The sequence below is a fragment of the Rosa chinensis genome, chromosome 3 (assembly GCF_002994745.2).
Source record: "Rosa chinensis cultivar Old Blush chromosome 3, RchiOBHm-V2, whole genome shotgun sequence".
Lineage (NCBI taxonomy): Eukaryota > Viridiplantae > Streptophyta > Magnoliopsida > Rosales > Rosaceae > Rosa > Rosa chinensis.
In genome coordinates, this window is record NC_037090.1 from 7,600,733 (window position 1) to 7,624,718 (window position 23,986).

General features: G+C 40.6%; 3 protein-coding genes across 3 annotated transcripts; 1 reads left to right on the forward strand and 2 right to left on the reverse strand.

Annotated features, from left to right (window-relative positions):
* Nucleotides 1-1,085: 1,085 nt before the first annotated feature.
* Nucleotides 1,086-6,404, forward strand: LOC112192594 (DEAD-box ATP-dependent RNA helicase 3, chloroplastic). Its single transcript, XM_024332392.2, is given in 9 exon segments — nucleotides 1,086-1,745; nucleotides 2,010-2,143; nucleotides 2,225-2,639; nucleotides 2,897-2,995; nucleotides 3,569-3,793; nucleotides 3,915-4,292; nucleotides 4,438-4,725; nucleotides 4,931-5,238; nucleotides 5,910-6,404. Coding segments are annotated over 9 exon segments (2,346 nt in total). The 5' UTR covers nucleotides 1,086-1,325; the 3' UTR covers nucleotides 5,989-6,404.
* A 77-nt stretch (nucleotides 6,405-6,481) lies between these two features.
* LOC112192595 lies at nucleotides 6,482-8,052 on the reverse strand. The gene is made up of 2 exons (XM_024332393.2): nucleotides 7,429-8,052; nucleotides 6,482-6,925 (listed from the first exon to the last, which is right to left on the reverse strand). The coding sequence occupies exons 1-2, from the start codon at nucleotides 7,643-7,645 to the stop codon at nucleotides 6,732-6,734; spliced, it is 411 nt and encodes a 136-aa protein (XP_024188161.1). The 5' UTR covers nucleotides 7,646-8,052; the 3' UTR covers nucleotides 6,482-6,731.
* An 11,567-nt stretch (nucleotides 8,053-19,619) lies between these two features.
* On the reverse strand, nucleotides 19,620-21,556 carry LOC112195412 (pentatricopeptide repeat-containing protein At5g65560). The gene is made up of 2 exons (XM_024335844.2): nucleotides 20,858-21,556; nucleotides 19,620-20,468 (listed from the first exon to the last, which is right to left on the reverse strand). Exons 1-2 carry the CDS (start codon nucleotides 21,507-21,509, stop codon nucleotides 19,888-19,890), a joined length of 1,233 nt encoding a protein of 410 aa, XP_024191612.1. The 5' UTR covers nucleotides 21,510-21,556; the 3' UTR covers nucleotides 19,620-19,887.
* Between the last annotated feature and the right edge of the window lie 2,430 nt (nucleotides 21,557-23,986).

Genomic DNA, 23,986 nt, shown 5'->3' on the forward strand with positions numbered 1-23,986 from the left:
ATTAAATCATGTCTTAATTTATTTGTTGAATCCTTTACCAATTTTGTGACTCTTAATTTATTTGTTGCACAAATTAGAAATCTTGAATTGATCGTTGCATTTATTTGTTTTTTTTAGACTTCATTTGGTTGGTGAATTTGAGAGTTTAGAACAAGAAACTCTTTCCTTTACTGTGTTTGGTAAGCACAAGGATATGAATAAGCTTCTCATATGAGAGGAAGGGAAAAAGTGGGGAAAATGTTCTCTCATATCCCCAAGAATTTCATTTTCCTTCACTATTTCTTTACATTAGTTAATCACTTATTATTATTTTAATGCATTAATTACGTATTTTCTAACAACTTTATGGACAATTTTCAAGTGTTTTCAAACAATGGAAAGCAAAAATCATGGAAATGTTAGGGCTTGTCCGGTAACGTTTTTAAAAATGATTTTTCAAAAACAGATTTTGAAAATAAAAACGAGAAAACAAGATTGGATTTTTGAGATCTGAAAATGTGTCCGATAGCTTATTCTGAAAACAATTTTAAAAAACGAGAGAAGATTGCGACTAGAGATGAGAGAGACACCTGAGAAGAAGATAGCGACGTGAGAATATGGAAGAAGAGAGAACATACTTTTTTTTCTTTGTTTTGGAAAAAATATCTCCGTGTTTTCTAAAATATGAGAATGAAAAAGTGAAAACGTCTATTTGTCGTTTTCCTGTTTTACGAGTAAAATAAAAAATTATTTTCAAAAATTATTTTCTGCATTTTTGAAAACAGACCAACGAACGCATTTTCAAGCAATTTTCATTTTATAAAATGAAAAAGATGACTTGAAAACGTTACCGAACGCCACCTTAGTTTCCCATCTCATAGAAAAGATAAAGAACACAATTCTTTTTCCGCAAACCTAACGAGACTTTAGTAGAGCTTAGTGCAACACCGTTTTGGAATTGCTCGAAGTTTGGAGAGTAGAACTAAACCCGACCCGGTGAGGCGGGCATTCAGGTCGAACCTGAATTGATTTCGGGTAGGGAAGACCCGAGAGGGAAATATCCGATTCCGAGAGAAATATGACCGAGGTGGAAGTTTGGGAGGCCATACATTCGTGTTCTGGCCTTATCTTCCCTCTCACTCTCAGTCTCTCAGTCTCTCAGAGTCTCTATATAAACCTAGAGCCCCTCACCCTTCACCGGCTCTGTCTATCATTTCAAACCTAGAATATCTTCAAGCCGCTTCTATCTCATTTTCTTCTACCCCTATCTTCTTCTCTACGAGCTTTTTGCAGAGGAGGAGGAAGGAGTGTGGAAGCGAATTGAGTAAAGCCCAAGCCATCATCCAATGGCTTCGATTATCGGAGTTTCCTCTATATACTACCAGACTCCATGTGAGTTGTATAAAAGAGCTGCCGCGCCTGTAGCTTCCACGACGGCCCCGGCGACGAGCAGTGGCGGCGGCGGCGGTGTTTCGTTGGCGTTTCCGGAGAGGCAGAGGGCGCACTTCAACAGTGTTTTGAGAGCGAGGAGTGTTTTCGCTACTCAGGCGATTGCGACGCCTAATTCTGTGCTCAGTGAAGAGGCCTTCAAGGGGCTAGGGGACTTTTCCAAGGGGGAGCTGGACTCGGAGTCGGAGTATGAGTCGGAGAGTGATGTGGTTGAGCCGGTTAGTAAAGACGAGCTGGCTCTTTCGAAATTGGGCCTGCCTCAGAGGCTTGCGGATAGTCTTGAGAGGCGTGGCATTTCTTCGCTTTTTCCCATTCAGGTAGTCTCTTATCTCTTTAAAGTTTTGTTCTTTATATCAAGAGCTTGCAAATTAGTCCGAGTCGGAACACTTTCGAGTATTAGCCTACAGATTATGTGTTGTTTTGTGTGTAAAACTTTTCTGCAGATGAAAACAATTGGCAGATGTTCATATAATGTGGCTTAAGTTTTGAATATTTTGTTGAATTTTGTTTACACTCATATACGTGTGTAATGTTGTTTCTGTGATGGTTAATGCTCACTTATTTTCGCTTGAAACGTTTAGAGAGCTGTGCTAGTGCCGGCACTGGAAGGTCGAGACATCATAGCTCGTGCAAAGACTGGGACTGGGAAGACATTGGCCTTTGGGATTCCCATACTTAAACGCCTTACAGAAGATGATGAACAGAGAGGTTCAAGGTACTAGTTATATTTCAAATCTTGGTAACTTTGAAGTTTGGAGCTTTTAAATGGAAGATTTTGATGAGTGTCTTTTTGTAGGCGGTCTGGTTATCTTCCTAGAGTTCTGGTCCTTGCACCAACTCGGGAGTTAGCGAAGCAAGTGGACAAGGAGATTAAAGAATCTGCACCTTATCTGAACACTGTTTGCGTCTATGGAGGAGTTTCATACGTAACGCAACAGAGTGCTCTTTCTCGTGGGGTTGACGTAGTGGTTGGAACTCCTGGTCGGCTTATTGACCTGATAAACGGCGGCAGCCTCAAGTTGGGTGAAGTTCAATATTTGGTACTTGATGAAGCTGATCAGATGCTTGCTGTTGGATTTGAGGAAGATGTGGAAACAATTCTACAAAGGCTCCCAGCTCAGAGGCAGAGCATGCTTTTTTCTGCAACTATGCCCACTTGGGTGAAAAAACTAGCACGAAAATATTTGGACAATCCATTGACGATTGATTTGGTAATTTGTTATTTTGGCTTCTTTCTGTGTTTTGTTAAGTTCAGAACTTTTCACTATTTGCATGAAAATCTGTGTATCAAATAGATAACCATTTAGAATTTTTAGTTTGTTGAAGTTATGTGTTAGGTGTGTACGTCCTAAGTCATAATAGGAAATACTAATTAATAAGTTTGTGTTTCTGATGTTTATATGAAGCTAACATAATTGTAGAGTGGAAAGTGAATCTTGCTACATTTTCTGTTTCTTATTTCTCGAAGGTTGGTGATCAAGATGAGAAGCTTGCAGAAGGGATCAAACTCTATGCTCTATCAACCACAAACTCTTCAAAGCGGACTATTCTTAGTGATCTTATAACAGTAAGAGTCGGAACTCATTACCTTGGTCTTGTTTTGGTTCATTTTGAGTAACTTCTGAAGTGCATAAATCTCTGCCGGCCATGTCCACTACTTCCTGCTATGTGAATTGAAATCTTATATGGCTATAACTATTGTTTAGTGGTTGTAATATATTTTATAAATTAGATGAATAAAGCTTGACCAGTTTCACTATCATCATTGTACTTCAACATCAATTTGTTTGCTAGCACGAACACATGCTAGATAAGTTTGTCCAGGAAATGATAATAATGGGGTAGATAGCTTGTAGGTAGCTCCTACACCTGACACACTAATTTTTGAATATGGACCTTCATGTCATCATGGTGTGTGTATATATATATATATTTTCAAAAGTGGTGCAGTTTTAATGAATTTGTTGCTCTTGATCCTTTTGAAAAGTTGAGTAAATGATGATAGTTTCATACGCATAGCCTTCTGATAATCTTAAATATTGCCAGGGGTAAACATTACCTTTTATAATATGATTCTTTAGAGCTGTTGTAAATTATTTGAAGGACCATTTTTCAATGGAACTAACTGTCTTATCTTCAGGTTTATGCAAAGGGTGGGAAGACCATTGTTTTTACACAAACAAAACGTGATGCTGATGAAGTGTCAATGTCATTGACGACTAGCATAGCTTCTGAGGCATTGCATGGAGATATATCACAACATCAAAGGGAGAGAACCCTTAATGGTTTTCGGCAAGGAAAATTCACTGTGCTCGTTGCCACTGATGTTGCATCCCGTGGACTTGATATTCCCAACGTTGACTTGGTAAGCGATAATGATTCCAAATTTTTATGTATCCTGGTTCTGTATGGCACCATGACAAGTTTGCCAATACTAGAGCCCAGGTCGAAACACGTTGGTGACCTCAATAATCTTTTTTCTCCAGGTTATCCACTATGAACTTCCCAATGATTCAGAGACATTTGTACATCGCTCTGGTCGTACTGGACGTGCAGGGAAACTCGGTAATGCCGTTCTGATGTTTACTAATAACCAGAGGAGAACAGTCAAAACTCTTGAGCGTGATGTGGGATGCAGGTTTGAGTTTGTTACTCCGCCAACCGTTGAGGAGGTTTTGGAGTCATCTGCTTCACATGTGGTTGCTACTCTCAATGGGGTTCATCCTGAATCCATACAGTTTTTTACACCAACGGCACAGAGACTGATTGAAGAACAGGGAACAACTGCTCTTGCTGCTGCACTGGCACAGCTAAGTGGATTTTCCCGACCTCCGTCATCCCGGTCTCTAATCAGTCATGAGCCGGTATTAATTGAACCCAACAAATACTTTATTTTCTGTAAAGGCTATTTATGCTCTCTCTCTCTCACACACACACACACACACACACACATATTCAAGCCAAATATATCCTCTAGGCTTCCTCTGATGTCTTGTTGTACTATTGCAGGGGTGGACGACATTGCAAATAATTCGGGATCCAGCTTTTGCCAGAGGTTACCTGTCTGCTAGATCTGTCACTGGGTTTCTTTCAGATGTTTATTCTGCAGCTGCTGATGAACTTGGAAAAATATATTTAATTGCAGATGAAAGGGTTTGTTTCTACTATATCTCATAGTTCATTCCAGTGCCATACTTTATTCAATGTGAACTTTGTGATGCAGTTCCAGAGGAGATTGCAAAAGAGTTGCTGAAGAGGCAAATACCTCCTGGAAACAGTATTTCCAAGATCAGCAAGGTTGACTTTTGCATTTGGTTTCTTTCTCATAGTTGCAGCTTTTGTGTTTTTTTTTTTTTTTTTTGGGTAAGATCAGCTTTTGGATGGGAATACATACTGATTTGTTACATTTGCAGTTTTCTATATATTTATGTAGCCCAAATCTCTAAATATGTCACAAGAGCGACTAACTGAGCCTTTATGTGTGTTTGTTTTGTGTTGCCAGTTGCCTTCTCTGCAAGATGACGGGCCAGTGAGTGACAACTATGGCAGGTTTTCAGCTAGGGATCGGAGTAGTCGACGGGGAAGTTTTAGTAGTGGACGGGGAGGTAGTGGTGGACGGGGAGGTTTTAGAAGTAGCTCTAGGGGTGGATGGGGAGGCGGCCGAGGTTCTAGTGATGGTGATGATGATTTTAGGAGTAGCAGAGGAAGTTTTAATAGATCTAGCAGCAGCCGACCTCGGATGACAAGAAGTATGGATGATGATTGGCTTATTGGAGGTACACGAACAGGCAGAATACCACCACGAGACAGGTATGTCATCTGCAAGTCAAATAATTTTCTTGCAATTGAAGGTGCTTTCAGAATTTCAAACTCATCAATCAATTTACATTGAAAGAGTACAAATCAAAAATTAATTTGGTACAGGCAGATATTTTATTCTCAAGTAGAAGAATCTGCTATCACTTTGAGAGTATTGTTTGGGATATACAAGTACAGAATAATCCGGAGTTATGAACTTATGAGCCAGCAATACCAGTTTTTATAGTAGATTGATGTTGGGAAGTTCGGGACTGGTTTTCTCTGTATGTTTAATATCTGAAGGGTAGTCGCCTTTCTAAATTTTGGCTTCCAACTTTAATTCACTTTCTGAATAGTCCAGAGTTATGAACTTATGAGTCAGCAATAGTAGTTTTTCGTGTACATTATTGTTGGCAATTCGGGAACTTTTTTTATCTTTATGTTTTATATCTGAAGGGCCATCCCCTTTCTAAATTTTGGCTCCTAATTTTCATTCTTTTTGCTAAGAATCAAAATTTTGTGTTGGCCACTAACTCAGATGGGCACAGATTAGGTGCATTGGCCACTAATGAACTTATTGATTGGAATACCTTATTGTTTGATATTCAAATCTTTAGGGTAGTAATTCCTCGTTGATTGATTTTCATCTGTATAAAGCTGAAATTTCTGAACTTGCATTGCAGAAGCTTTGGAGGTTCCTGTTTCAATTGTGGGCAGTCTGGGCACAGGGCATCAGAGTGTCCTCAGAAACAAGGATATTAGATGTGCATCCTTAAACATCAGTTTTCCAGCACCATTGGTGGGTTAAAGGTGGCTGCTACGGGTGCTCTGTGCATTGCTTTGTACTATTTTGTGTTTGTGGACGGTTGTGAGATTGGGAGATGTTCGTTCCTCCAGGGTCACAAGAATCAGATTTAACCATACTTTGAAAAGAGTTATAGGAATTAGTTTTGAACTGCTCTTCTCTCCGTCTCCCACATGTATTTTGTTTGACAATATAGTTTTACCTATGCATTAAAAGTAGGCGTGCATTTTAAACTTAAATAGGAACAATTGATGTCTTCGAAAGTTTGGAATTGCTGTTAAGGGTATTATTATTCTTTAGACAGTTTGACATGTTATTTTGTCACACTGATTTCAAACAAGAATATACAACATCCGATCTCTTGGTTTCATTACATCTTTTGGTAGTTTCAAAACAGATTGCATCGGGATTTGATCCCTCTCCAATGTAACAGAAAAACAGGCAGGTTGCATCAGTTTGATTGGAACATATGGTTATTGTTGGCACTCTAATTGGGTTGCCACTATAACGTGGATTAGTTGCTTCAAGACAGTTTTTAGAAAAGATCTTCAAAAGCAGCTAAGATTGTATGAACAAAAGTTACTGCCATAATGGTAATTTAGCTTGTTCCAGAGGTGCGGAATTAATTATGAATTGAGACAAAATAAGGAAAAAACCAAGAAAAAGATCCAGCAAAAACGCATTTATTTGCATTAATGTATTATTTGCATAAATTTTGGTAGACTTCTACTTGGCATAAATTTTGGTAGTCTTCCACCAAACCGTTGAACATGTTCATGGCCGCGCAATGGTGTCTAAAGGGGAACAATGTCTTGATATTCTTATAGAAGAACGTTTCCATACCTTCGAAATGTTCTGGTATCGTGTTGTCCTCATTTTCATCGTCTGAATCATCTGTATCAGGAAAAGAAAAAACATTGCATGAGTCAAATCATAAGCAAAAACATTGCAAAGAGAGAATTTAAGACGGCAAAAACAATTCCATTATATTGCAAAGTTATTATCTTTCAGCACTAATCACACACTATTTGCTCCACACTACACCAAAGCACAGCAGCTAGGATATGCATCGGATACATTCACCAATTCATGCACTCAATATTCCAAGCAATCGTAATTAGTCATACTCGCAGCAACATTCTACATCAAAGCTAGCTGGAACATCAAATGCATTAGCAAACTCACTTAATAGTTTTACCAGCAACCCAATTCATACCCACACAACAGCACCAAACCGAATTAGCAACACATAATTGTGCATCCCCACAACATTAATAGCTAGCTAAAACATCAGAAATACAGCAATTCGAATTCAAGTTGTGAACTTGCAAAACTAATGAAACACAATAGAGCAAAGGATATTTTCAGTGAGAAAGATTCAATCTTCCTTAACATACCCAAGACAGTGTCAAGGACACTTTGAACCTCTGATTCTTCTTGGCTCTTGAGAGCCTCCCTCAATGCTTTTTCTTGAGCTCCCCACAAGCCCTTGGCCTTAATCTCCTTCAGAAACTCCTTCCCCTCCTCTGCCTTGCCCTGCTTCACAAAACCCACATGCACGGGCATGTATGAGATTTCACTGACATGAATAATGCAGGGTCCATCGCGCACCATGTCCAGCACGCACTGCTTGGCAGCCTCAATAGAATCTGGGTCTTCCAAGAGTGCCTTAACCAGAGCATTGTAATCTTGGCTTTCTGGGATGATGCCAGCCGCTATGAAGCTCCGAAAGGCGGCCAGAGCCTCCTTGGGCCGGCCGGCGTAGGCGAGCTAGTGAACTATGCTCAAGTACTACTGGGGTGAGTGGGAAAGGTTGGAGATGATGAAAACGGAAAAAGAAGGCGCTCCTTTGGTGATGGTTGGTGTGATTAGTGAGGAAGAAGAAGAAGAAGCAGAGATGGGTATGTGACGATCGACTAGGCTTCTGGTTGAAGGAGGAGGACTTACAGGCAAGCGAACGAGAGGCCCGGAATAACAACCTTGCCGCTCTAAACTCAAGAACAGCCCTCCTACTCTCCTACTGTAGAAAAATGGTGGTCTCAACGGAAATTGATGTTCTTCCTCTTTTACTTTATGGAGTATTTTCTCTATTTTTGTTATCATTTTTTACATAATCAAATCCTAATTATTTTACTATGGAGAGACATTAGCAGCTCAATTGAACCATCAGAAGCTCCACTTTGGTTTTGAAATGTCTCTATTAACGAGTTTTATTAGAACAGTGTATCTTCCTTCTCGATATACAAGCTTTAACCCGGCCATACATACATATATTGCTGATTATATCAACCAAGTGTATAGACACACGGCCAATGCCAATGCTAAGTTCCAAGAGGCTCAAACTCACCCTATGAGATAGCTAGTCAAGGATCCAAGCATCGAGACAAGTATGACTGCTGGCGAAATTTTTCTGAAAATAGAAATTTTAAAGTTTGAAGAACCTCAATCGTATATTGGTGGATTGCCTCGTTATAAATGGGTGGATTGTAAATTTTTCTGAAGTTTGAAGAACCTCAGTCGTATATTTTTCTGAAAATATAAATTTTGTGAAATTTTACATTTATTCAACCAAATTAATATGCATAATCATTCTTTTTTGGTGAAAACATGCATAAATTAAAACTTCATTCTCACCCTAATTCTATGAATTTGGCTTTTACATGCAACTAGTCATACTATTATGGTATATGTTCATGCATTAGAGTACGTAAAAATATTTAAATAACAAAATATGACTTGCGAATAAGATCTGTGTGACATTTAATATGTTAGAACATAAATTACAAAATGTGGATTGATGCATGTTAATTTTCTTGTAGTTACTTCCATTATAACGAGGATACAACTTATCAAAATATACAATCCACCAATTTTTTGTTTGGCAAATCCTACCATCCACCATTTAGAATAACTGTCATTTAGATTTATGTATGATAAGATGTTGGAGAAAACCTTAAGGATAACTTGTACATTACTTTCATTTCATTTTGCATTCTCAAACAGCATTCATTTCAATTTATAACGAGGATACAACTGATCAAAATATACAATCCACCAATTTTTTGTTTGGCAAATCCTACTATCCACCATTTAGAATAACTGTCATTTAGATTTATGTTTGATAAGATGTTGGAGAAAACCTTAAGGATAACATGTACAGTACTTTCATTTCATTTTGCATTCTCAAACAGCATTCATCACCTTGTTACCGGCGGATTTTACTCAAGACGGAGCAAAGTTGTCAACTAGCATCGTAATCCACGCGGCTGCAAAGTTCTTTATATGTTGTATGCCAGTAGTAATAAGGTAGTAGATCTATAGATGTATAATCACTGTCATATATGTCAGGAGAAGATTATGTGAAATGGTGAAACGTTTAGTCAGTCTGTTGAAGTCATCGATCATAAGTGTTCATATATATGAACTTGTTTGCGTAATAAAATTTTGAGTCTTTGACAGCACCATCCTGCTGTCCTTGCAAATTTGTGTGCTTCTTGACTAATGCAGCATGCTATTTAGCCGGCGAGGCAACACCACGCCTTACTAGATAGTGAACATAGGATTTTGGTAACTTCATTTAGCTGAGGAACCTCTCTAGAAAAACTTGTAAATGTAACTTATTTTTCATGACCTGAATGTATTTGACAACCATGCCATATCACTTGCAAATCTGGGATGTGATTCGGGTAAAATTTTTGTATACTCGATGAAAAACGCCATTGGCATGATGAAGGAAAAGTAGGCATCAACACCTAAATAATGTCATGTTTTATCAATGGTGAGATTATGACATGTAAAAATTTCAAGAAATAAAATTCTTGACATTGTTTGACACTTCTTCACTCATGGTATGCCATAGTATGTCAAACGTCGTGAAGATTTTTTTTAATTTTTTTTTATTGAAATTCTCCTAATCTATAATATACCAAAATTGGTAAAACATGATTTGAGTTTCTCTAAATGACAAACCTCAAAAATCTTGACATGTTTTAGGGAATCAGAAATTGAGAGATAATCGCTGTGTATTCTCATTGATAATAGGGGTCTCTTTATATAGAGGATTACAATACATAGAGTTAGAATCATACAAGGAAAGATAATCTCTAGATTCTTCTAATTAAACCCTATTACCACTAGGTCAAGTAACCTAGAGTTTGGACCAAACACAAATAGAGATATCCTTAAACACTCCCCCTTGTGTTGTCCAAACGCGGTGCTTCTCTCTTTGCCTCGTTAAAAACCTTGCCGAGTAACAAAAACCCAGTGGGACAAAAATAACCTCGGTCGAAGGGGAAAAAGAGCACAACACACCCTTCACGTTTCGAGGTGAACATGTAGACATCTCCCCCTAATGTCTGCGCCTCCCCCTGATGACTACGATCATGGGAGTTCAGATAATTTCTGCAAGCCAATTCTTGCCACATGTTTCTCGAATGTGGATTTGGGTAATGACTTAGTAAACAAGTTTGCCTTACTGTCCTAAGATTGGATCTAGTTCACTTTGATCTCGAGGAGAGTCTGTTGTTGCTGATTATGCTTGGTGTTATCGTTTTTGATGTAGCCTTGCCTCATTTGTTCAAAACAAGCAACATTATCCTAAATGCTCGTAGGCTCATCTGTGGTAGACTTCAAACCACAATTGCTTCGAACATGCGTAATTATGGATCCAATCCATATACATTCACGAACCACTTCGTGAAGAGCAATGATCTCTGCATTGTTCGAAGATATAGCGACTATGGTCTATTCTATAGACCTCCAAGATATCATGGTCTTTTCCCATGGTGAACACTTAACCAGATTGGGAATGGCCTTTGTGTGAGTCAGAGAGATACCCAACATCAGAAAAACCTTCCAAAACACATGTTGTTTTGGGATGGGGATAATGGACGCAGGCCAGTGTTGGCGGCGTTCCTGGTGTGTGATGGGTCCGAATCCATCATCTCTTTGTAGGGATAGAACAAGCCCATATCACTCATACATCTCAAGTATTGAAAGATATCTTTTACACCAATCCAATGGCGTCGCGTTGGCGTAGAGCCATATCTAGCTAACAAGTTCACAACATATGAGATGTCTGGTCTTGTGCATTGGGATGAGTACAATAATGCGTCTATTGTCCTAAGTAAAGCACTTCTGCCTCTAGCACATCTTCGTCATCATCCTTTCGCCGAAGAGGATCATTTTCAGGATCAAGACTACGGACGATCATGGGGGTGCTTGAAGGTTTGACCTTGTCAAATGCCTAAGCATCTATCAACACGATGCTCAAGTTCTAAACCGAGACATAATCGTGTTCTCCCAAAATCCTTCATCTCAAACTACGGATTTCAAGTGTTCAGCGGTTTCCCTTAACTCTTTAAGGGCTTCTAATAAAGATCATGTCCAACATGAACCGCGATAGAATCCGAAACTTGTCATAGAAACGCGTGGGCATATCCCTTCCCAATCAAGTAGTCACTTTAGTGAGCGTTTCAACCTCATTGGAAACGCCCTCCATCGTCTGGAGCCACTTGACTTGGGTAAATGAAGTTCACCATGAACCTTCATGTATATTCCGTATCTAGATCCCTATAGAGATACGTAGTGACCACATTTGTAAGCTGCATGTTCAGTTATTCGAAAACTACCAAACTGACAGGGTAGTGGAGTGTAATGACATCTATTAAGAGAGAATATGTCTCATCGTAGTCGATTCCAGGGCGTTTTGAAAGAAGCCTTGCGCCATAAGGTGAGATTACCATCTCTTTTTCTCACTACGCTTTCTAACGAATACCCCATTAGTCAACAGGTTTTATGTTAGGAGGTGTTGGCATCTCTAGCTCGAAAACCTTCCTATTCGTTAGAGAATCCATCTTAACCTGGATCGCATATTTCCATTTAGGTCAAATCTCTCTACGTTGGTGTTCATTCATCAACGAAGTGTGGTTCGATATCATCTGACTCAACAAACTCATGTGCAACGAAGCGCGGGACTACTTCATCAATTATGATGGAGTTTCTATCCCACATCTCATGTACACTAGTGTAAGTTTCATAGAGCTCTATATTCTCAAGAATAGGTTCTAACGTTGAGGCGTCCCCCAACGATAACCATAACCCGGAAGATACTCATAAGACGGATTTTGAGTCTTGATGATAAAAGGATTGGAATGTGTCAAAGTATCCTTCGAACCCACGGACCTCCCACGCATCCTAGCTGGGGCCATGGCCTGTAACGCCAGAGTGCCACTCTCTTTAGAAGTGGCGCCATGCCTACCTCCGTGTAGGGTGGTGCTACATCCTCTCGTAGGGACGTCCTTCTTTGCAGGCATGTTTGCAGCATATTTGTGTGATCTCGTCACTTTAATAGGGATCAAGATGAGACATAGTGGGGACAGACCACGACAATTCCTGTCGTTCCTGTTGAACATCTGTGTTCTTATCTTCCCAGAACGACGGGAAGACTGTCTCATCAAAGTGACAACCCGCAAATCTAGCTGTAATGAGATCGCCTTGCAAGGGCATTAAGTGGCGGACGATTGTTGGAGTCTTAAATCCAACATAGTTGCCCATTCGTCTGTAAGGACCTATCATAGAGCGCTGTGGCGGCACAATTGGCACATAAATGACACACTCAAATATGCGTAAGTACGATATTTGTACCCAGTTACTAGCTGTAATGCAGAGGTACATTGAGTGACGGTGGGTCGTAGACGAATTAGAATAGCTATATGCGATATTGCAATACCCCAAGCGGATATAAGGAGATTGGTGCGCATTACCAATGTCCGGACTATCATCGTAGTTGTTTCCGCAAGACTATTTAGGTGTGTAAATGGGAATGTGATGTCCAACATCAAGCTCATTGCAATATCCATCGAAAGTCTTTCGATGTAAACTCTCTAGCATAGTTAAATCCAATTGACTGAATAGGATGATCTGGGGAGTGAGCCCGTTGTCGTATGATATGTGCTAGGAGTGTAGCGTAAGAAGCATTTATAGGTGGACAATGGCACAACACGTGACCAGCGTGTTTGCGTGTCAACCAATATCCTGAAATATTTAAGCATCCGCAAGTTGGTTAAATCAATCCATAAAATCCCTACGGATTCTTTGTAAGAACAGAATGAGCATTGTCATATCCTTTGCATAGGACGGTCTTAGTCCTAATTTCCCTAAGGAACGGGCTTTGTAAAACGAGCGAGAGGCCTTACAAGCAACCATTGAGTATTTTGGTTAGGCCTGAGCATCTAAAACTCTATTTGAAGCAAGTTGGTGATTGCAGCATCACCTGGGGCGCCATCACCATGATGGACGCCATCCATGGCATCATGGATAGGGACTGCGCCAGCCTTAGGCTGGTGGTGGACGGAGGCAGTGCCATAGGCAGCAGCGTCGGTCACACTTAGTCCAGGAATCAACTTTTGATTCATGCTTCATTTCGCTCGAGAGAAAAGATGTCCATGTGAAGTCTTTGTAGACTGATCATCAAATCATGACTAGGATGATCTATCCTGTCGTGACAAAGCCAATATGTGTCTAAATCCAAGAGATCTTCTCTCATAACTGTATTGGATTAATAGCTCGAATAGGGACATAGAATTCACTAGAGAGACACATAAACTTCTCTAAGATGCGTCTTTGTTCGCAATCATTAGAGGTAATGCAAAGGAACTCATTTCCGTTCTCTACATGCATTTTCGCATGGAATTCGTTGGCTATTCATAGGGTACGATTTGCCCTAAGAGCGTAGAGAGTTTTTATGACAGCTGTAATCAAGGTGCCATTTGGCAAGTGGAACTTGGGCTATTCCATGTCCTTGAATTAATATTGATGGCCCAGCCATCGTAGTCACAAAGTAATATGCTCAGAATCAAAATTGAGTCATAATGAAAAGAACTCGAAATTTTGTTCATAATCCAACGGAGTACATCATTGTTTCTTTGATCAAAGAAAATCTAATCCAATAAAAAGTAATATGGCAATCACCTACATCTCTTGGAAAATAAAAAGATTTAACTAAAATCGCCAGTTTCTTGGTCTTGATCCTTGTAGTCTTCCACCCTTAGATCTAGATCGCCATTTTGATCTTCTTGTTCCATGTAATTTGCTTCCCTTGCTTCACAATACATCTTGTATGCGTTTGCAACATTCTGGGGTGCTGTACATGTTTTGGCCCAATGTTCAGTTGATCTATAACGTCCCGAACTTGAAAATACTGTTTTACTAGTCATTTGGATTGTAAACGACTTTTACTCTTACTTTTATTGTCGTTTTGGTACTTTTAGTGGCCCTAAAGTTGATTTTTTGTTCGGGCCAAAATTTGAGGAAATGTTCTTCATGAAAGTTGTAGGGGACGTTAAACCGAGTCCGTGGAAATGTGGTACACTTAAATCGGAGTTCATATGTGAAAATTATAGCTTAAAATGTGAAATTTACTGTTCATAATAATATATATATATATGGAAAGTTACCACTGTAGGTTTCCATTTACGGAAACCCACGGTAACTCTCTCTTTCCTCTTTCCCCGACCTCTCTCCCTCTTCTTTCGGTCTCCCTCTGTCTCCGTCGAGATCGGCGTCGTCCGGTCACCAGAAGGCGAGCCCCGGTAAGTGGTCGGCGCGGCTTCTCCCCCTCTACACGACTGTGGCCGTGGGTGGTGATGTTTTGGTCGGAAAAGTGAGATCGAAGCCTAAAGGCCCGACGGTCCCATTTGACGAATTCCGGCGATTTCTTCCGATTCCGGCCGTATCCAGCCACAATACTGACGTCGAATGAGCGGTTTTCCCCAAGGATCATTTTCCCCCTAGCCTTGAGCCACGATTTGCAGTGTGGAGGGAGAATCGAACAAAACCCGATCCTAGGGTTCTTGAATTTTCTGGGTTTTGCTTCACCGGCCAATTTCGTGCAGTTAAAGGTAAAATTGGATTGTGTTGCAATTGAGAAAATTGTTGGGTCTGTTGAGTAGGTTGTGCTGCCAATTTTTGGTGGTCATCGGAAGTGGTTGCAGGCGACGTGTGGGCCCCACGCGCTGCCACTGTAGATGGCGCGTGGAGGCGCGTAAGTCAGGTGTTTGGCTTTGGTTTTTAGCCTGTTAAATTCTATAATTGCAGTAGAGCTTGAAATTGTGATTTTGATGAAGATTGGAGAAGTTTGGAATTTGTTTCCAAATATTCCGAAGTTTAGGGTTTCGATTAATGAATTACGAGAATCGACCGTCGGATATCTCTCGGTTCTGACTTAGAACCTTTAAGATAATGAATTGGTATTAGTGGTATAATTTGGGTTGAATCCGAGAATAAGTGGAGAGTTGATTTGTGAGGTTTTGATTATGGAATTCGTATTAAATTGTCGAATTGTCGCTTACGGAATATAATCGTGTACATGGCGACGTACCGAGCTCTGGCTCGATGAAGGAACTCGTATACGTGATCGTCGGAATAGTACTGTGAGTGGACTTTTGTTTTTAAATAAATGATGCATGCATTTATTTCTTTAAGTATGCTCTATTTAATTAATATATTACCTTTCGAGCATATGATTTAAAATTTCGGAGGTTGATTCGTTTTATCTCGTGGTTTTACTTCAATAATGATTTTCAGAGGTTGATTATGATTTATAATATTATTTGACGAATTATTTATTTCAGAGGTGACTTCCGGAAAATTTTACTTTTTAATCATATTCTATTCGTCGAGTTGAGATTTTAAAAAATTTTCGAAATGGGATTTCGATGGAATATTAGTTTATTATTGAACTTCCTTCCTTAATCATTATTGATCCGAGAATATTTTTGGCGTGTGGGACACGCCGTTGATCTATCGATTTATCTCTTTTATATTTATCGACTTTCGGTTTCGGCATTGGGAATGCCTTAATGATGATTTTGAGATTTTCTGGAATATTATCGGAAATGGGATTTCCTAAGGAAATTATAATGATTTATTATTTCTCGCCCATTTGTTTATGACTTCGAGACTATTTTGGCGTGCGGGGTCACGTCGTTGAATACATGGATTTTATCTTGTGAGAAATGTGGGGAAGCTATATGGCTTTACTGGTTTTCGATGATTTTTCCTCACTATACGCGGGTCATGTGATTAGGTCTCCTCCTCACTGACTTTGTGTCTGTGAGTGGCAGTTGAGGTAGTTTATTCTCCTCCTCACGTGGGTGGCAGTCGAGGTAATGTTATCCTCCTCACACAATCTATGTGTGAGTGGAAGTCGAGGTTATTAGTTCCTCCTCGCACAATCTATGTGTGAGCGGCAGTCGAGGGTAGGTAGAGCCTGGGAGGCTCCATTCCCGTATGGTGAAATCTCTTCCCCATATCCTTTATTTGTTGTTCTTGACTAGCGGGGCTAGTCCGATTTCCGTTTAACCAGCGGAGCTGGTCCTATTTCTCGAGCATCGGAATTTCAATTCTTCTTTGTGGTTATTTGTGACTAGCGGGGCTAGTCGGTTTTTCTTGAGCGGAGCTTTTCGTGGTTTATTTTCTTAATTATTGCATGCATCGAAAGTTTTTAATGAAATAATTGTGGGAAAGTATAAAAATCCATTATGTCTAAAATTGTTTATTTTTGTCCACTCACGCTAACGTGTTTTAAATTACTTTTCCCCTGGGCCCTTCGGTTTCAAATGCCCAGTTTGCACGCGAAATTAGTTGAGGTCGGACGTACATGGAGTTGAGGCATAGTCAACAACATGGCTTCCGCGTCTGCCTCTGAATTAGGTTTTCCTTATATACCTTTCTGTTAGAATTGCTCTGATTACCTATGGGATTTATGTTATTCAAGTTGTGGTTGGTGTTATATGAATTGGGATGATGTTGATTTGGGGAGCAGGGTGGCTCCAGGAGCATAAGGATGAATTGATTTACAAGTGTAAATATTTTCTACAGGTTTTGGATAGTCCATTTTAGAGGAAGTTCCGCCAAATTTTTTGGTAGAATTTCTTTTAAAGTGGGCCCAGCAGGGCTACCCCGGATTTCGGGGTGAAATCCGAGGCGGGTCCTGTCATGATCCACATCGAAAACAAACATCATTATGGTCAGGCTCCCTTGATCGAGGCGCCATTGGGGCGCGATTTGGACGACCTATGCTCTTGGTGGCGTTACCACCATGGTCGGAGGCTCCGCCTCTCTCTCTCTTCACACGTTGACCTCCACTGTTCCGTGCATGCCTCTCTCGGCTATTTCCTTCCTCTTTAGGGCGAACATATGGACCAGAATGTCCAAAATTGTCCCTACTCTTAGGGTTTCACTCCTTGCGTCCTCCATTGGGGGTGCGACTATGGTTAGACTCTGGAATAGGCTTAGTTCCCACGGGTCTAGCATTATAGTTCTTCACAAGAATATTGTCGTGCTTTTTAGCTACATTCATGGCGCCAATGAGCTCATGAAACCTTGTGATACGTCCTGCATTTACATCAATCCGATAATTCTTTGAAATCATCAGTGCAGAGATGGGGAAGGTAGAGAGAGTCATCTCGATCAACATCGTATCAGTTATGGCTTGGCCACAAAACTCCATCACAGACTTGAAATCACAAAAGCGGAGGCTATGCCATCGCACTTCTAGATCAGGAAGCAGGGAGTCACGAACGTTGCCAAATCGCTGCTCAAGTTCCACCCATAGCTTTCTTGGGTCTTCATCATTGAGGTAGTCATTTTGGAGCGCGTCATTCATGTGTCTTGTCATGAGAATTATGGCTTTAGCTTGTTTTGCTTCAAAAGCAGTAGCTTGCTCAATGGAGAGCACGTTCTGACTAGGCTCTTGGATGGCTTCCAGAAGTCCATCAGCCTTAAGATGTTGGCGCACATCCCGGACCCATCTATGGTATCCTACACCAGTTGTCTCTAGTGGAACAAAGTTCAACTTGTTCAGGTAACTCATCCTGAAAAACAACACAAGATTAGGGTTAGTTTCGGAGCGAAAAGGGCTACCACGAAAAACTATTAAATTTCTGAGCGTAGTCGCTTCCAAGAAATTAGGAATTTTATGAGCGTAGTCACTTCCAAGAAAATCCGATTCCAAGAGGGGTTTTGGATTAGATCCAAACAACGATGTATGTGGTCGATCGTTTTCTTCTTAACAAACTCTAAGTTTGGAGGACTCTACAAGCTCCAAGCTTGGAGTGAGCACGAACCCCCACAGTTCGGCTTTTGGTCTCCCCTTAAAAAATGGCCGGAAAACTTGATCGAAAAGTTGGCCTGAAAAATGTCGCCGAAAGTGGCCGGAAAAGTGTTGACCCGCCGTTGACCGAAGGGTTGACCAGCGTTGACTGACCGTTGACCAGGGGTGCTGACGTGGCAGTCCGGATGATGACGTGGCAGCTGACTAGACGCCTGCGTGTATGCTGACGTGGCAGGGGATTCTGCGGCTCGGCGGCTCGACTGATTCACGTGGGCTCCTCTTGGGCCTGCTGCACGTAGGCTCGACTTGGGCTTCAGCAGTTGGGCTTGGGCTGCACAGGTTTCTTCCTTTTTTTTCTTTCTGCCGGTTCAGGTTATTTGGACGCCAGTGGCCGGTTCGGTTGAATTTTGGCCGGTTCCGGTGGTGATTTTTCAGATTCCGGATTCTGGGGAAGAGGTGTAGCTACTGACAAAAGGTGGTCGTGAATGGTGGACGGGAAAACGGCGAACCGCACAGTAGATCTTTGGATTTTTCTTGGGAGGCCGGTTTGAACACTTCCGGTGGCCGGTTCAGGTTGATTCCGGCCGGTTTGGGTCTGGTGCTGCCTGTTCTGGTTTCCTGGGATTTAGAGCTTCAAGGTGGGCGGCGGATGTTTCTGGGATTTGAAGGCTACGAATTTAGGGTTTCAGGGTTAGAACTTCGTGCTGATAACGTGTTTTAGGGAATCAGAAATTGAGAGATAATCGCTGTGTATTCTCATTGATAATAGGGACATCTTTATATAGAGGATTACAATGCATAGAGTTAGAATCATACAAGGAAAGATAATCTCTAGATTCTTCTAATTAAACCCTATTACCACTAGGTCAAGTAACCTAGAGTTTGGACCAAACACAAATAGAGATATCCTTAAACATGACATTATTTTTTTTAATGATTTTTTTAGTTTTTCGACTATGGAAAATCTTTAAAAAAAAAAAAATCGAGATTTTTGAGGTTCGCTCCTTCTAGAATTTCTTTAAAATGTTATTTTCTTAAAACAAAAACATAAGATTTTGACAAAAAAACCTGTGTTATGTCCCACTATTTTGATGGAAATCATGATTCTGGACAATTTTCTTTTTTTTTCAAAGAAATTTTGAGGCGGCTCCCACGAGGTTAGAAATCACACCGCATTTTACGTGTAATTAGTCCTGTTTGAATCGGCGCGCCTCTCTTGCTTACATTAGAGAGGCAGGCCAGCTTGAATGGGCGGGCCTCTCTAGCATGAGCGTAGACATTGTTAGCTAGCCTGGCTAGCTTAATTGGGACTTGTTCTCCTCGCTAGTTCGCTGATCCGGCCTTCCCAATAAATGACCGTATTTCTCTTAATTGTTTAATCATCAATAATTCAATATTCACACTTAAACCTCATTATTCCCAGGACTAGCAATTCAGCGCAACAAAAATGAACCAAACAAAGGAAGAGCACAATACAAAGTCAAATAGCGTAAATCAGGGCAGAAAACCCATGGAACAACTCCACCTGAAAATCATATTTATGGTACGCAACACACAGTAGCTAGACATCAGAGACATTTCACCACAACACTAAAGCTACAGGAGTTCATCACAATTAGAACAGAGTTTAGAAACTTGAAATTTAAAGGAAATGCCTCTAATAGCTTGTCTTTTGTGTTGCCTAATACGTAGTTTGCAACATAACACTATTGTGATGACATAAACTATTATGAAAGGAGCATTAATCTAGCTCAATGCCCTTGGCCTTCATCTGCTTCATTAATTCCCAGCATTCCTCCATCCTGTCCGCCCCAGCAAACGCCTCAACCACAGATTTGTAAGTCTTGGCATTGGGCCGCATTCCATTGTTCACCATTTCCAGCAAGTACTTCTTGGCATCGCCAATGAATTTGGGGTCTTTGGTGAGTACCTTGATTAGAACAGTATAAGTGTATGCACTGGGCTCGGTTCCGACTGATAACATCCGCTGGAACACCTCAATAGCCTCCTCTGTTCTCCCTGGAACAAGGCTGATGGAGTTAATCCAGCCGGAGAAGAAGACCACACCAGGTACTTTACCCGTGTCTAGGATGGAGGCCCTGATCTCCATAGCCTCTTCGGTGAGGCCGTCTTGTATCAAAGCATCAAACATCATATTGCACTCACATCGCATAATAAACGTGAACGCTATCTTTGCATTCTCTAAGAAGTCTTCGTCGCTCTGCAAATCTTCATGTGTGTTGTTCTTGAAATGGGCGTCCACCGTTTTGTAAGTCTCATACAAAGACTCTAGGGGTCTGGTGCTCTTGCCAATCTTGTCATCTGAATCAGAAAAAGAGAAGTTAAGTAAAGCAGAAGCAATTCGATTACATTAACACTAACCAAACAACAATAGAGGTCCTATTTGCACACAAAAGACAAAAGCAGCTAGCACATCAGATAGATATACAGATCTCCCTTAATAGTTAACCGGCCAGCAAGGCAGCAATCCCAATTCATATCCATCCTTGAACACAAAAGCTACGACATCATATCTGGCAAACCGATTTACCAAATAGTTTAACTAGTAATCCTAATCCACACCCACTATAAAAGTATAAAACGGTAAAACCTAAGCAGGACATCATAAACAATCCAACTATATTTAAAGTATTGAACTTTAAGCACAACAAACTAGTTATATCAGAAAGATTTAATCTTGCTTAACTCACCCATCAGAATGTCAATGACCCCTTGAACCTCATCATCTGCTTTGTCCTTGAGAGCCTCCCTCACAGACTCCACATCAACTCCACGCAAGCGCTTAGCTTTAATCTCTTTCAGAAACCGCTTCCCCTCGTCGGAGTTGCCCTGCTTCACAAACCCGTCGTACACGGCCAAGTAAGCACCGACATCTGGGTGGTTGCGGATACCGTTGGTCATCATGTGCAGCACACACTCCCTGGCATCCCCAACAAATTTTGGGTCTGCGGCGAGTGCCGTGATCAGGGCATTGTAAGTGTCATATTCTGGGAATATTCCGGCGGCGATGAATTTCTTATAGACATTGAGAGCGTCCTTAGTCCGGCCGGCCTCGGCGTGCTCGTGGATGATGCTGGTGAGGGTGACAGCTTTGGGGTTGGGTTGGTCTGAAACGTTGTTTTTCAGCTTGTGGCTGGGTTGGGAGCTGAAGAGCCTAATGCTAGTGAAACTGGGGTGACTCAGAGAGGTGGGACACGGTGAGGAGGGAAAAAGAAGGTTCCTTTTGTGAAGCTTTGGTTGAATCAGAGAGGAAGCAGAAGAAGCAGAGATGGGTATATGAGAAGTAGCTTGGTTTTTGGAGGCAAGAGAACGCAGGGGCCGAGATAACAACCTTGACGCCATTGTTAAGGAAAGGTGTCTGAATACTCAATTGCTCCAGCTAGTGTGTCAAGCGTTCATCTTTATAGTAGTACAATATTTACATAATAAAGAAAACAATATTTACATAATAAGGAAAATTAAATCCCTAGTAAATCTGGGATACATCTCCAGTCTCCAGAGTCCAGATTTGAGGAAATCTACTTAAATCAGGAAATTTACTCTTAATTAATTACATAATATTTATTTAATCAGTATTTATTATATAATACAATAATTATTCATAACTTTTTTTTGGCTGAATAGAAGGTTAAGAAAGATAATGAACCTCTTTAACGCCTCAAAATTTATTTAAAGAAGTTAAAAGAGATACAAGGAGAGAGGGACTAAGCCAAAACTTCTCTAGTAAATATCAAATACATAAGAAACAAACTAGCGAATGCGAAACTGTGGAAAACCTAAACGGTCACTATTACATGATGATAGCATGAATGGAGAAGTCAAATCCCACCAAACCAAGGCTGTGGAACTGTTTATCAATCTCAGATATTTGTTTCTATCATATACAATTTGTTTTTTTCAATTTCAATAGCTACTAGTTTTCATAATTTTATGCAATAATATTTGTCCGTGTAACTAAGATAACAACTGTAACGCCCTAAGCTGCACCTCACCAGCTTAAGCACGTCACAGTGCCGCGAGTCTCTAAAACATAAACCGAACGCTCGATTTATATCCTAGAGAACCGCTAGGCATTTTGTTTGAAAAACTTTTTGTAAAACACAACGGAAGCTACCAAAAATTTTGAGGTGAAAACTTGGATTGCTAGGAACTACTTTGTTTGTTCAGAACTTGGATAAAGACGCACACGGGATACGGATTTCAATGAAAGAGAAATAAACTGAATTTAACCCGAGGCTAGATAACAACAAGCTCCGAAGCACAAAGTTTGAGAAATGAGATTTAGCACAACTCCAGACAAGGGTTTACCGAACTTGTTATGCACACCCAGCTCCATCCGCTATTGTCCCGTCACCAGTGCACAGTACCTGCATTCATACTGTTGTAGGGGTGAGCTTTCGTCCTCGCTGCTCAACAGGAACTCTAACTCGACTAGGCATGAAACCAATAAATAGATTTTGGAGCTCCAGTATGAAAATAGGCTTAAACCAAGTATTTAAAAATGAACGACAAACTTTAATATTTTCAACTTGAAAACTGATGCATGATGCTTAAATAAATACGGCGCCAAATCCAAGTGTTACCTGATGGCCGGTCCCATAGACCCACTACACGACCTTACCTCAAATTTATTCATCACCAGGTAAGCGTAGCGAGAACGTCCACTACCTAGCTATACACACACGTACCGAGTCCGTGATTGCAGATACTCGGACGACCGGCATAGCTAACCCTCCGGAGGTTTAGGGGATCGAACCCAAGGAAGTCAGTGCCCCTTTCGCTCTCAAGCCATCACATCTCTCACAATTTGGTTAGTGTGCATTGCATTTTAACATAACCAAACCGTACCACCCATCATGCATATTTTAACACAAGATATAAAGAAACAACTAACCGAGGAGAGTCCTGAATCCCTACCTGGATTCCGATGCTTTCTCTCACGTACTCCGAGAGTCGCGAACCTTCTGTTCCTCGGGTAACTGGAGTCCTGAGTTCCGACATTTCGATAGTTACTATCTTTTGAACAATTTATGTGAAATATCGACGATTACTAAATCGTCCAACCAGCCTTTCCTGGGTTGACTAGGAGTTAACCAATTTGACCATGTTTGACCAACATTGACTAGTTTGACCACATTTGACCAATCGAGATAGGTTCGATAATTAACTTAGATTATCGAACATTCACTTGAAATTACGATATTCACCAAACGTATATTGAGTGCACCCGAATACTAAGGCCACCCAATATATATGCTTATATATCAATTTCTTTCACTTTATTTCTTTCACTTTCTATCCATTTATCTCAATTTTACTTAACAATTTCGTCGCATAGTAATTCGATGGAATTTACTATGGACACCCAATACTTTCCGATTTTCATACAAGGTGTACCCAAAATTAGTAAGGACACCCAAGCTTCTTAACTTGACCATTTTTCGATTATTCCACAACCAATTCACAATTACTTATCACAACAGCCACAATTCAAACACGCAACTGAATGAAATTTCAAAACCATACAAAGCCTTCAACATTTAATTAAGGAATCAACAAGACTTTACTTCTACCATTATCCAAGTAAGGTCTAGCTCACCTGGATATCCAAGTAAGGTCTAGCTTACCCAGATATTCAAGTATACCTTCAGACAACGTTTCTGCAAGTTTATACCCATAATTGAACCAATCATCATAGCACCACAATTGTCAACAAGCAACTAAACCAACTAAACTTGTTCCAAGATTCTCACAAAGACGTCGCCACCTCAACATGCATGAACCATAAACCATGAACATGATTACATCTTGACAGCTTA

What these genes read in the sequence shown, in the direction of transcription:
- LOC112192595 (XM_024332393.2), bottom strand. Translation starts at nt 7,645, where the DNA reads ATGGTGCGCGATGGACCCTGCATTATTCATGTCAGTGAAATCTCATAC. An exon ending in TGTCCTTGACACTGTCTTGG is followed by an intron (nt 6,926 to 7,428) that starts GTATGTTAAGGA and finishes TTCCTGATACAG; the next exon opens with ATGATTCAGACGATGAAAAT.
- LOC112195412 (XM_024335844.2), bottom strand. Translation starts at nt 21,509, where the DNA reads ATGGCGTCAAGGTTGTTATCTCGGCCCCTGCGTTCTCTTGCCTCCAAA. An exon ending in GGTCATTGACATTCTGATGG is followed by an intron (nt 20,469 to 20,857) that starts GTGAGTTAAGCA and finishes TTTCTGATTCAG; the next exon opens with ATGACAAGATTGGCAAGAGC.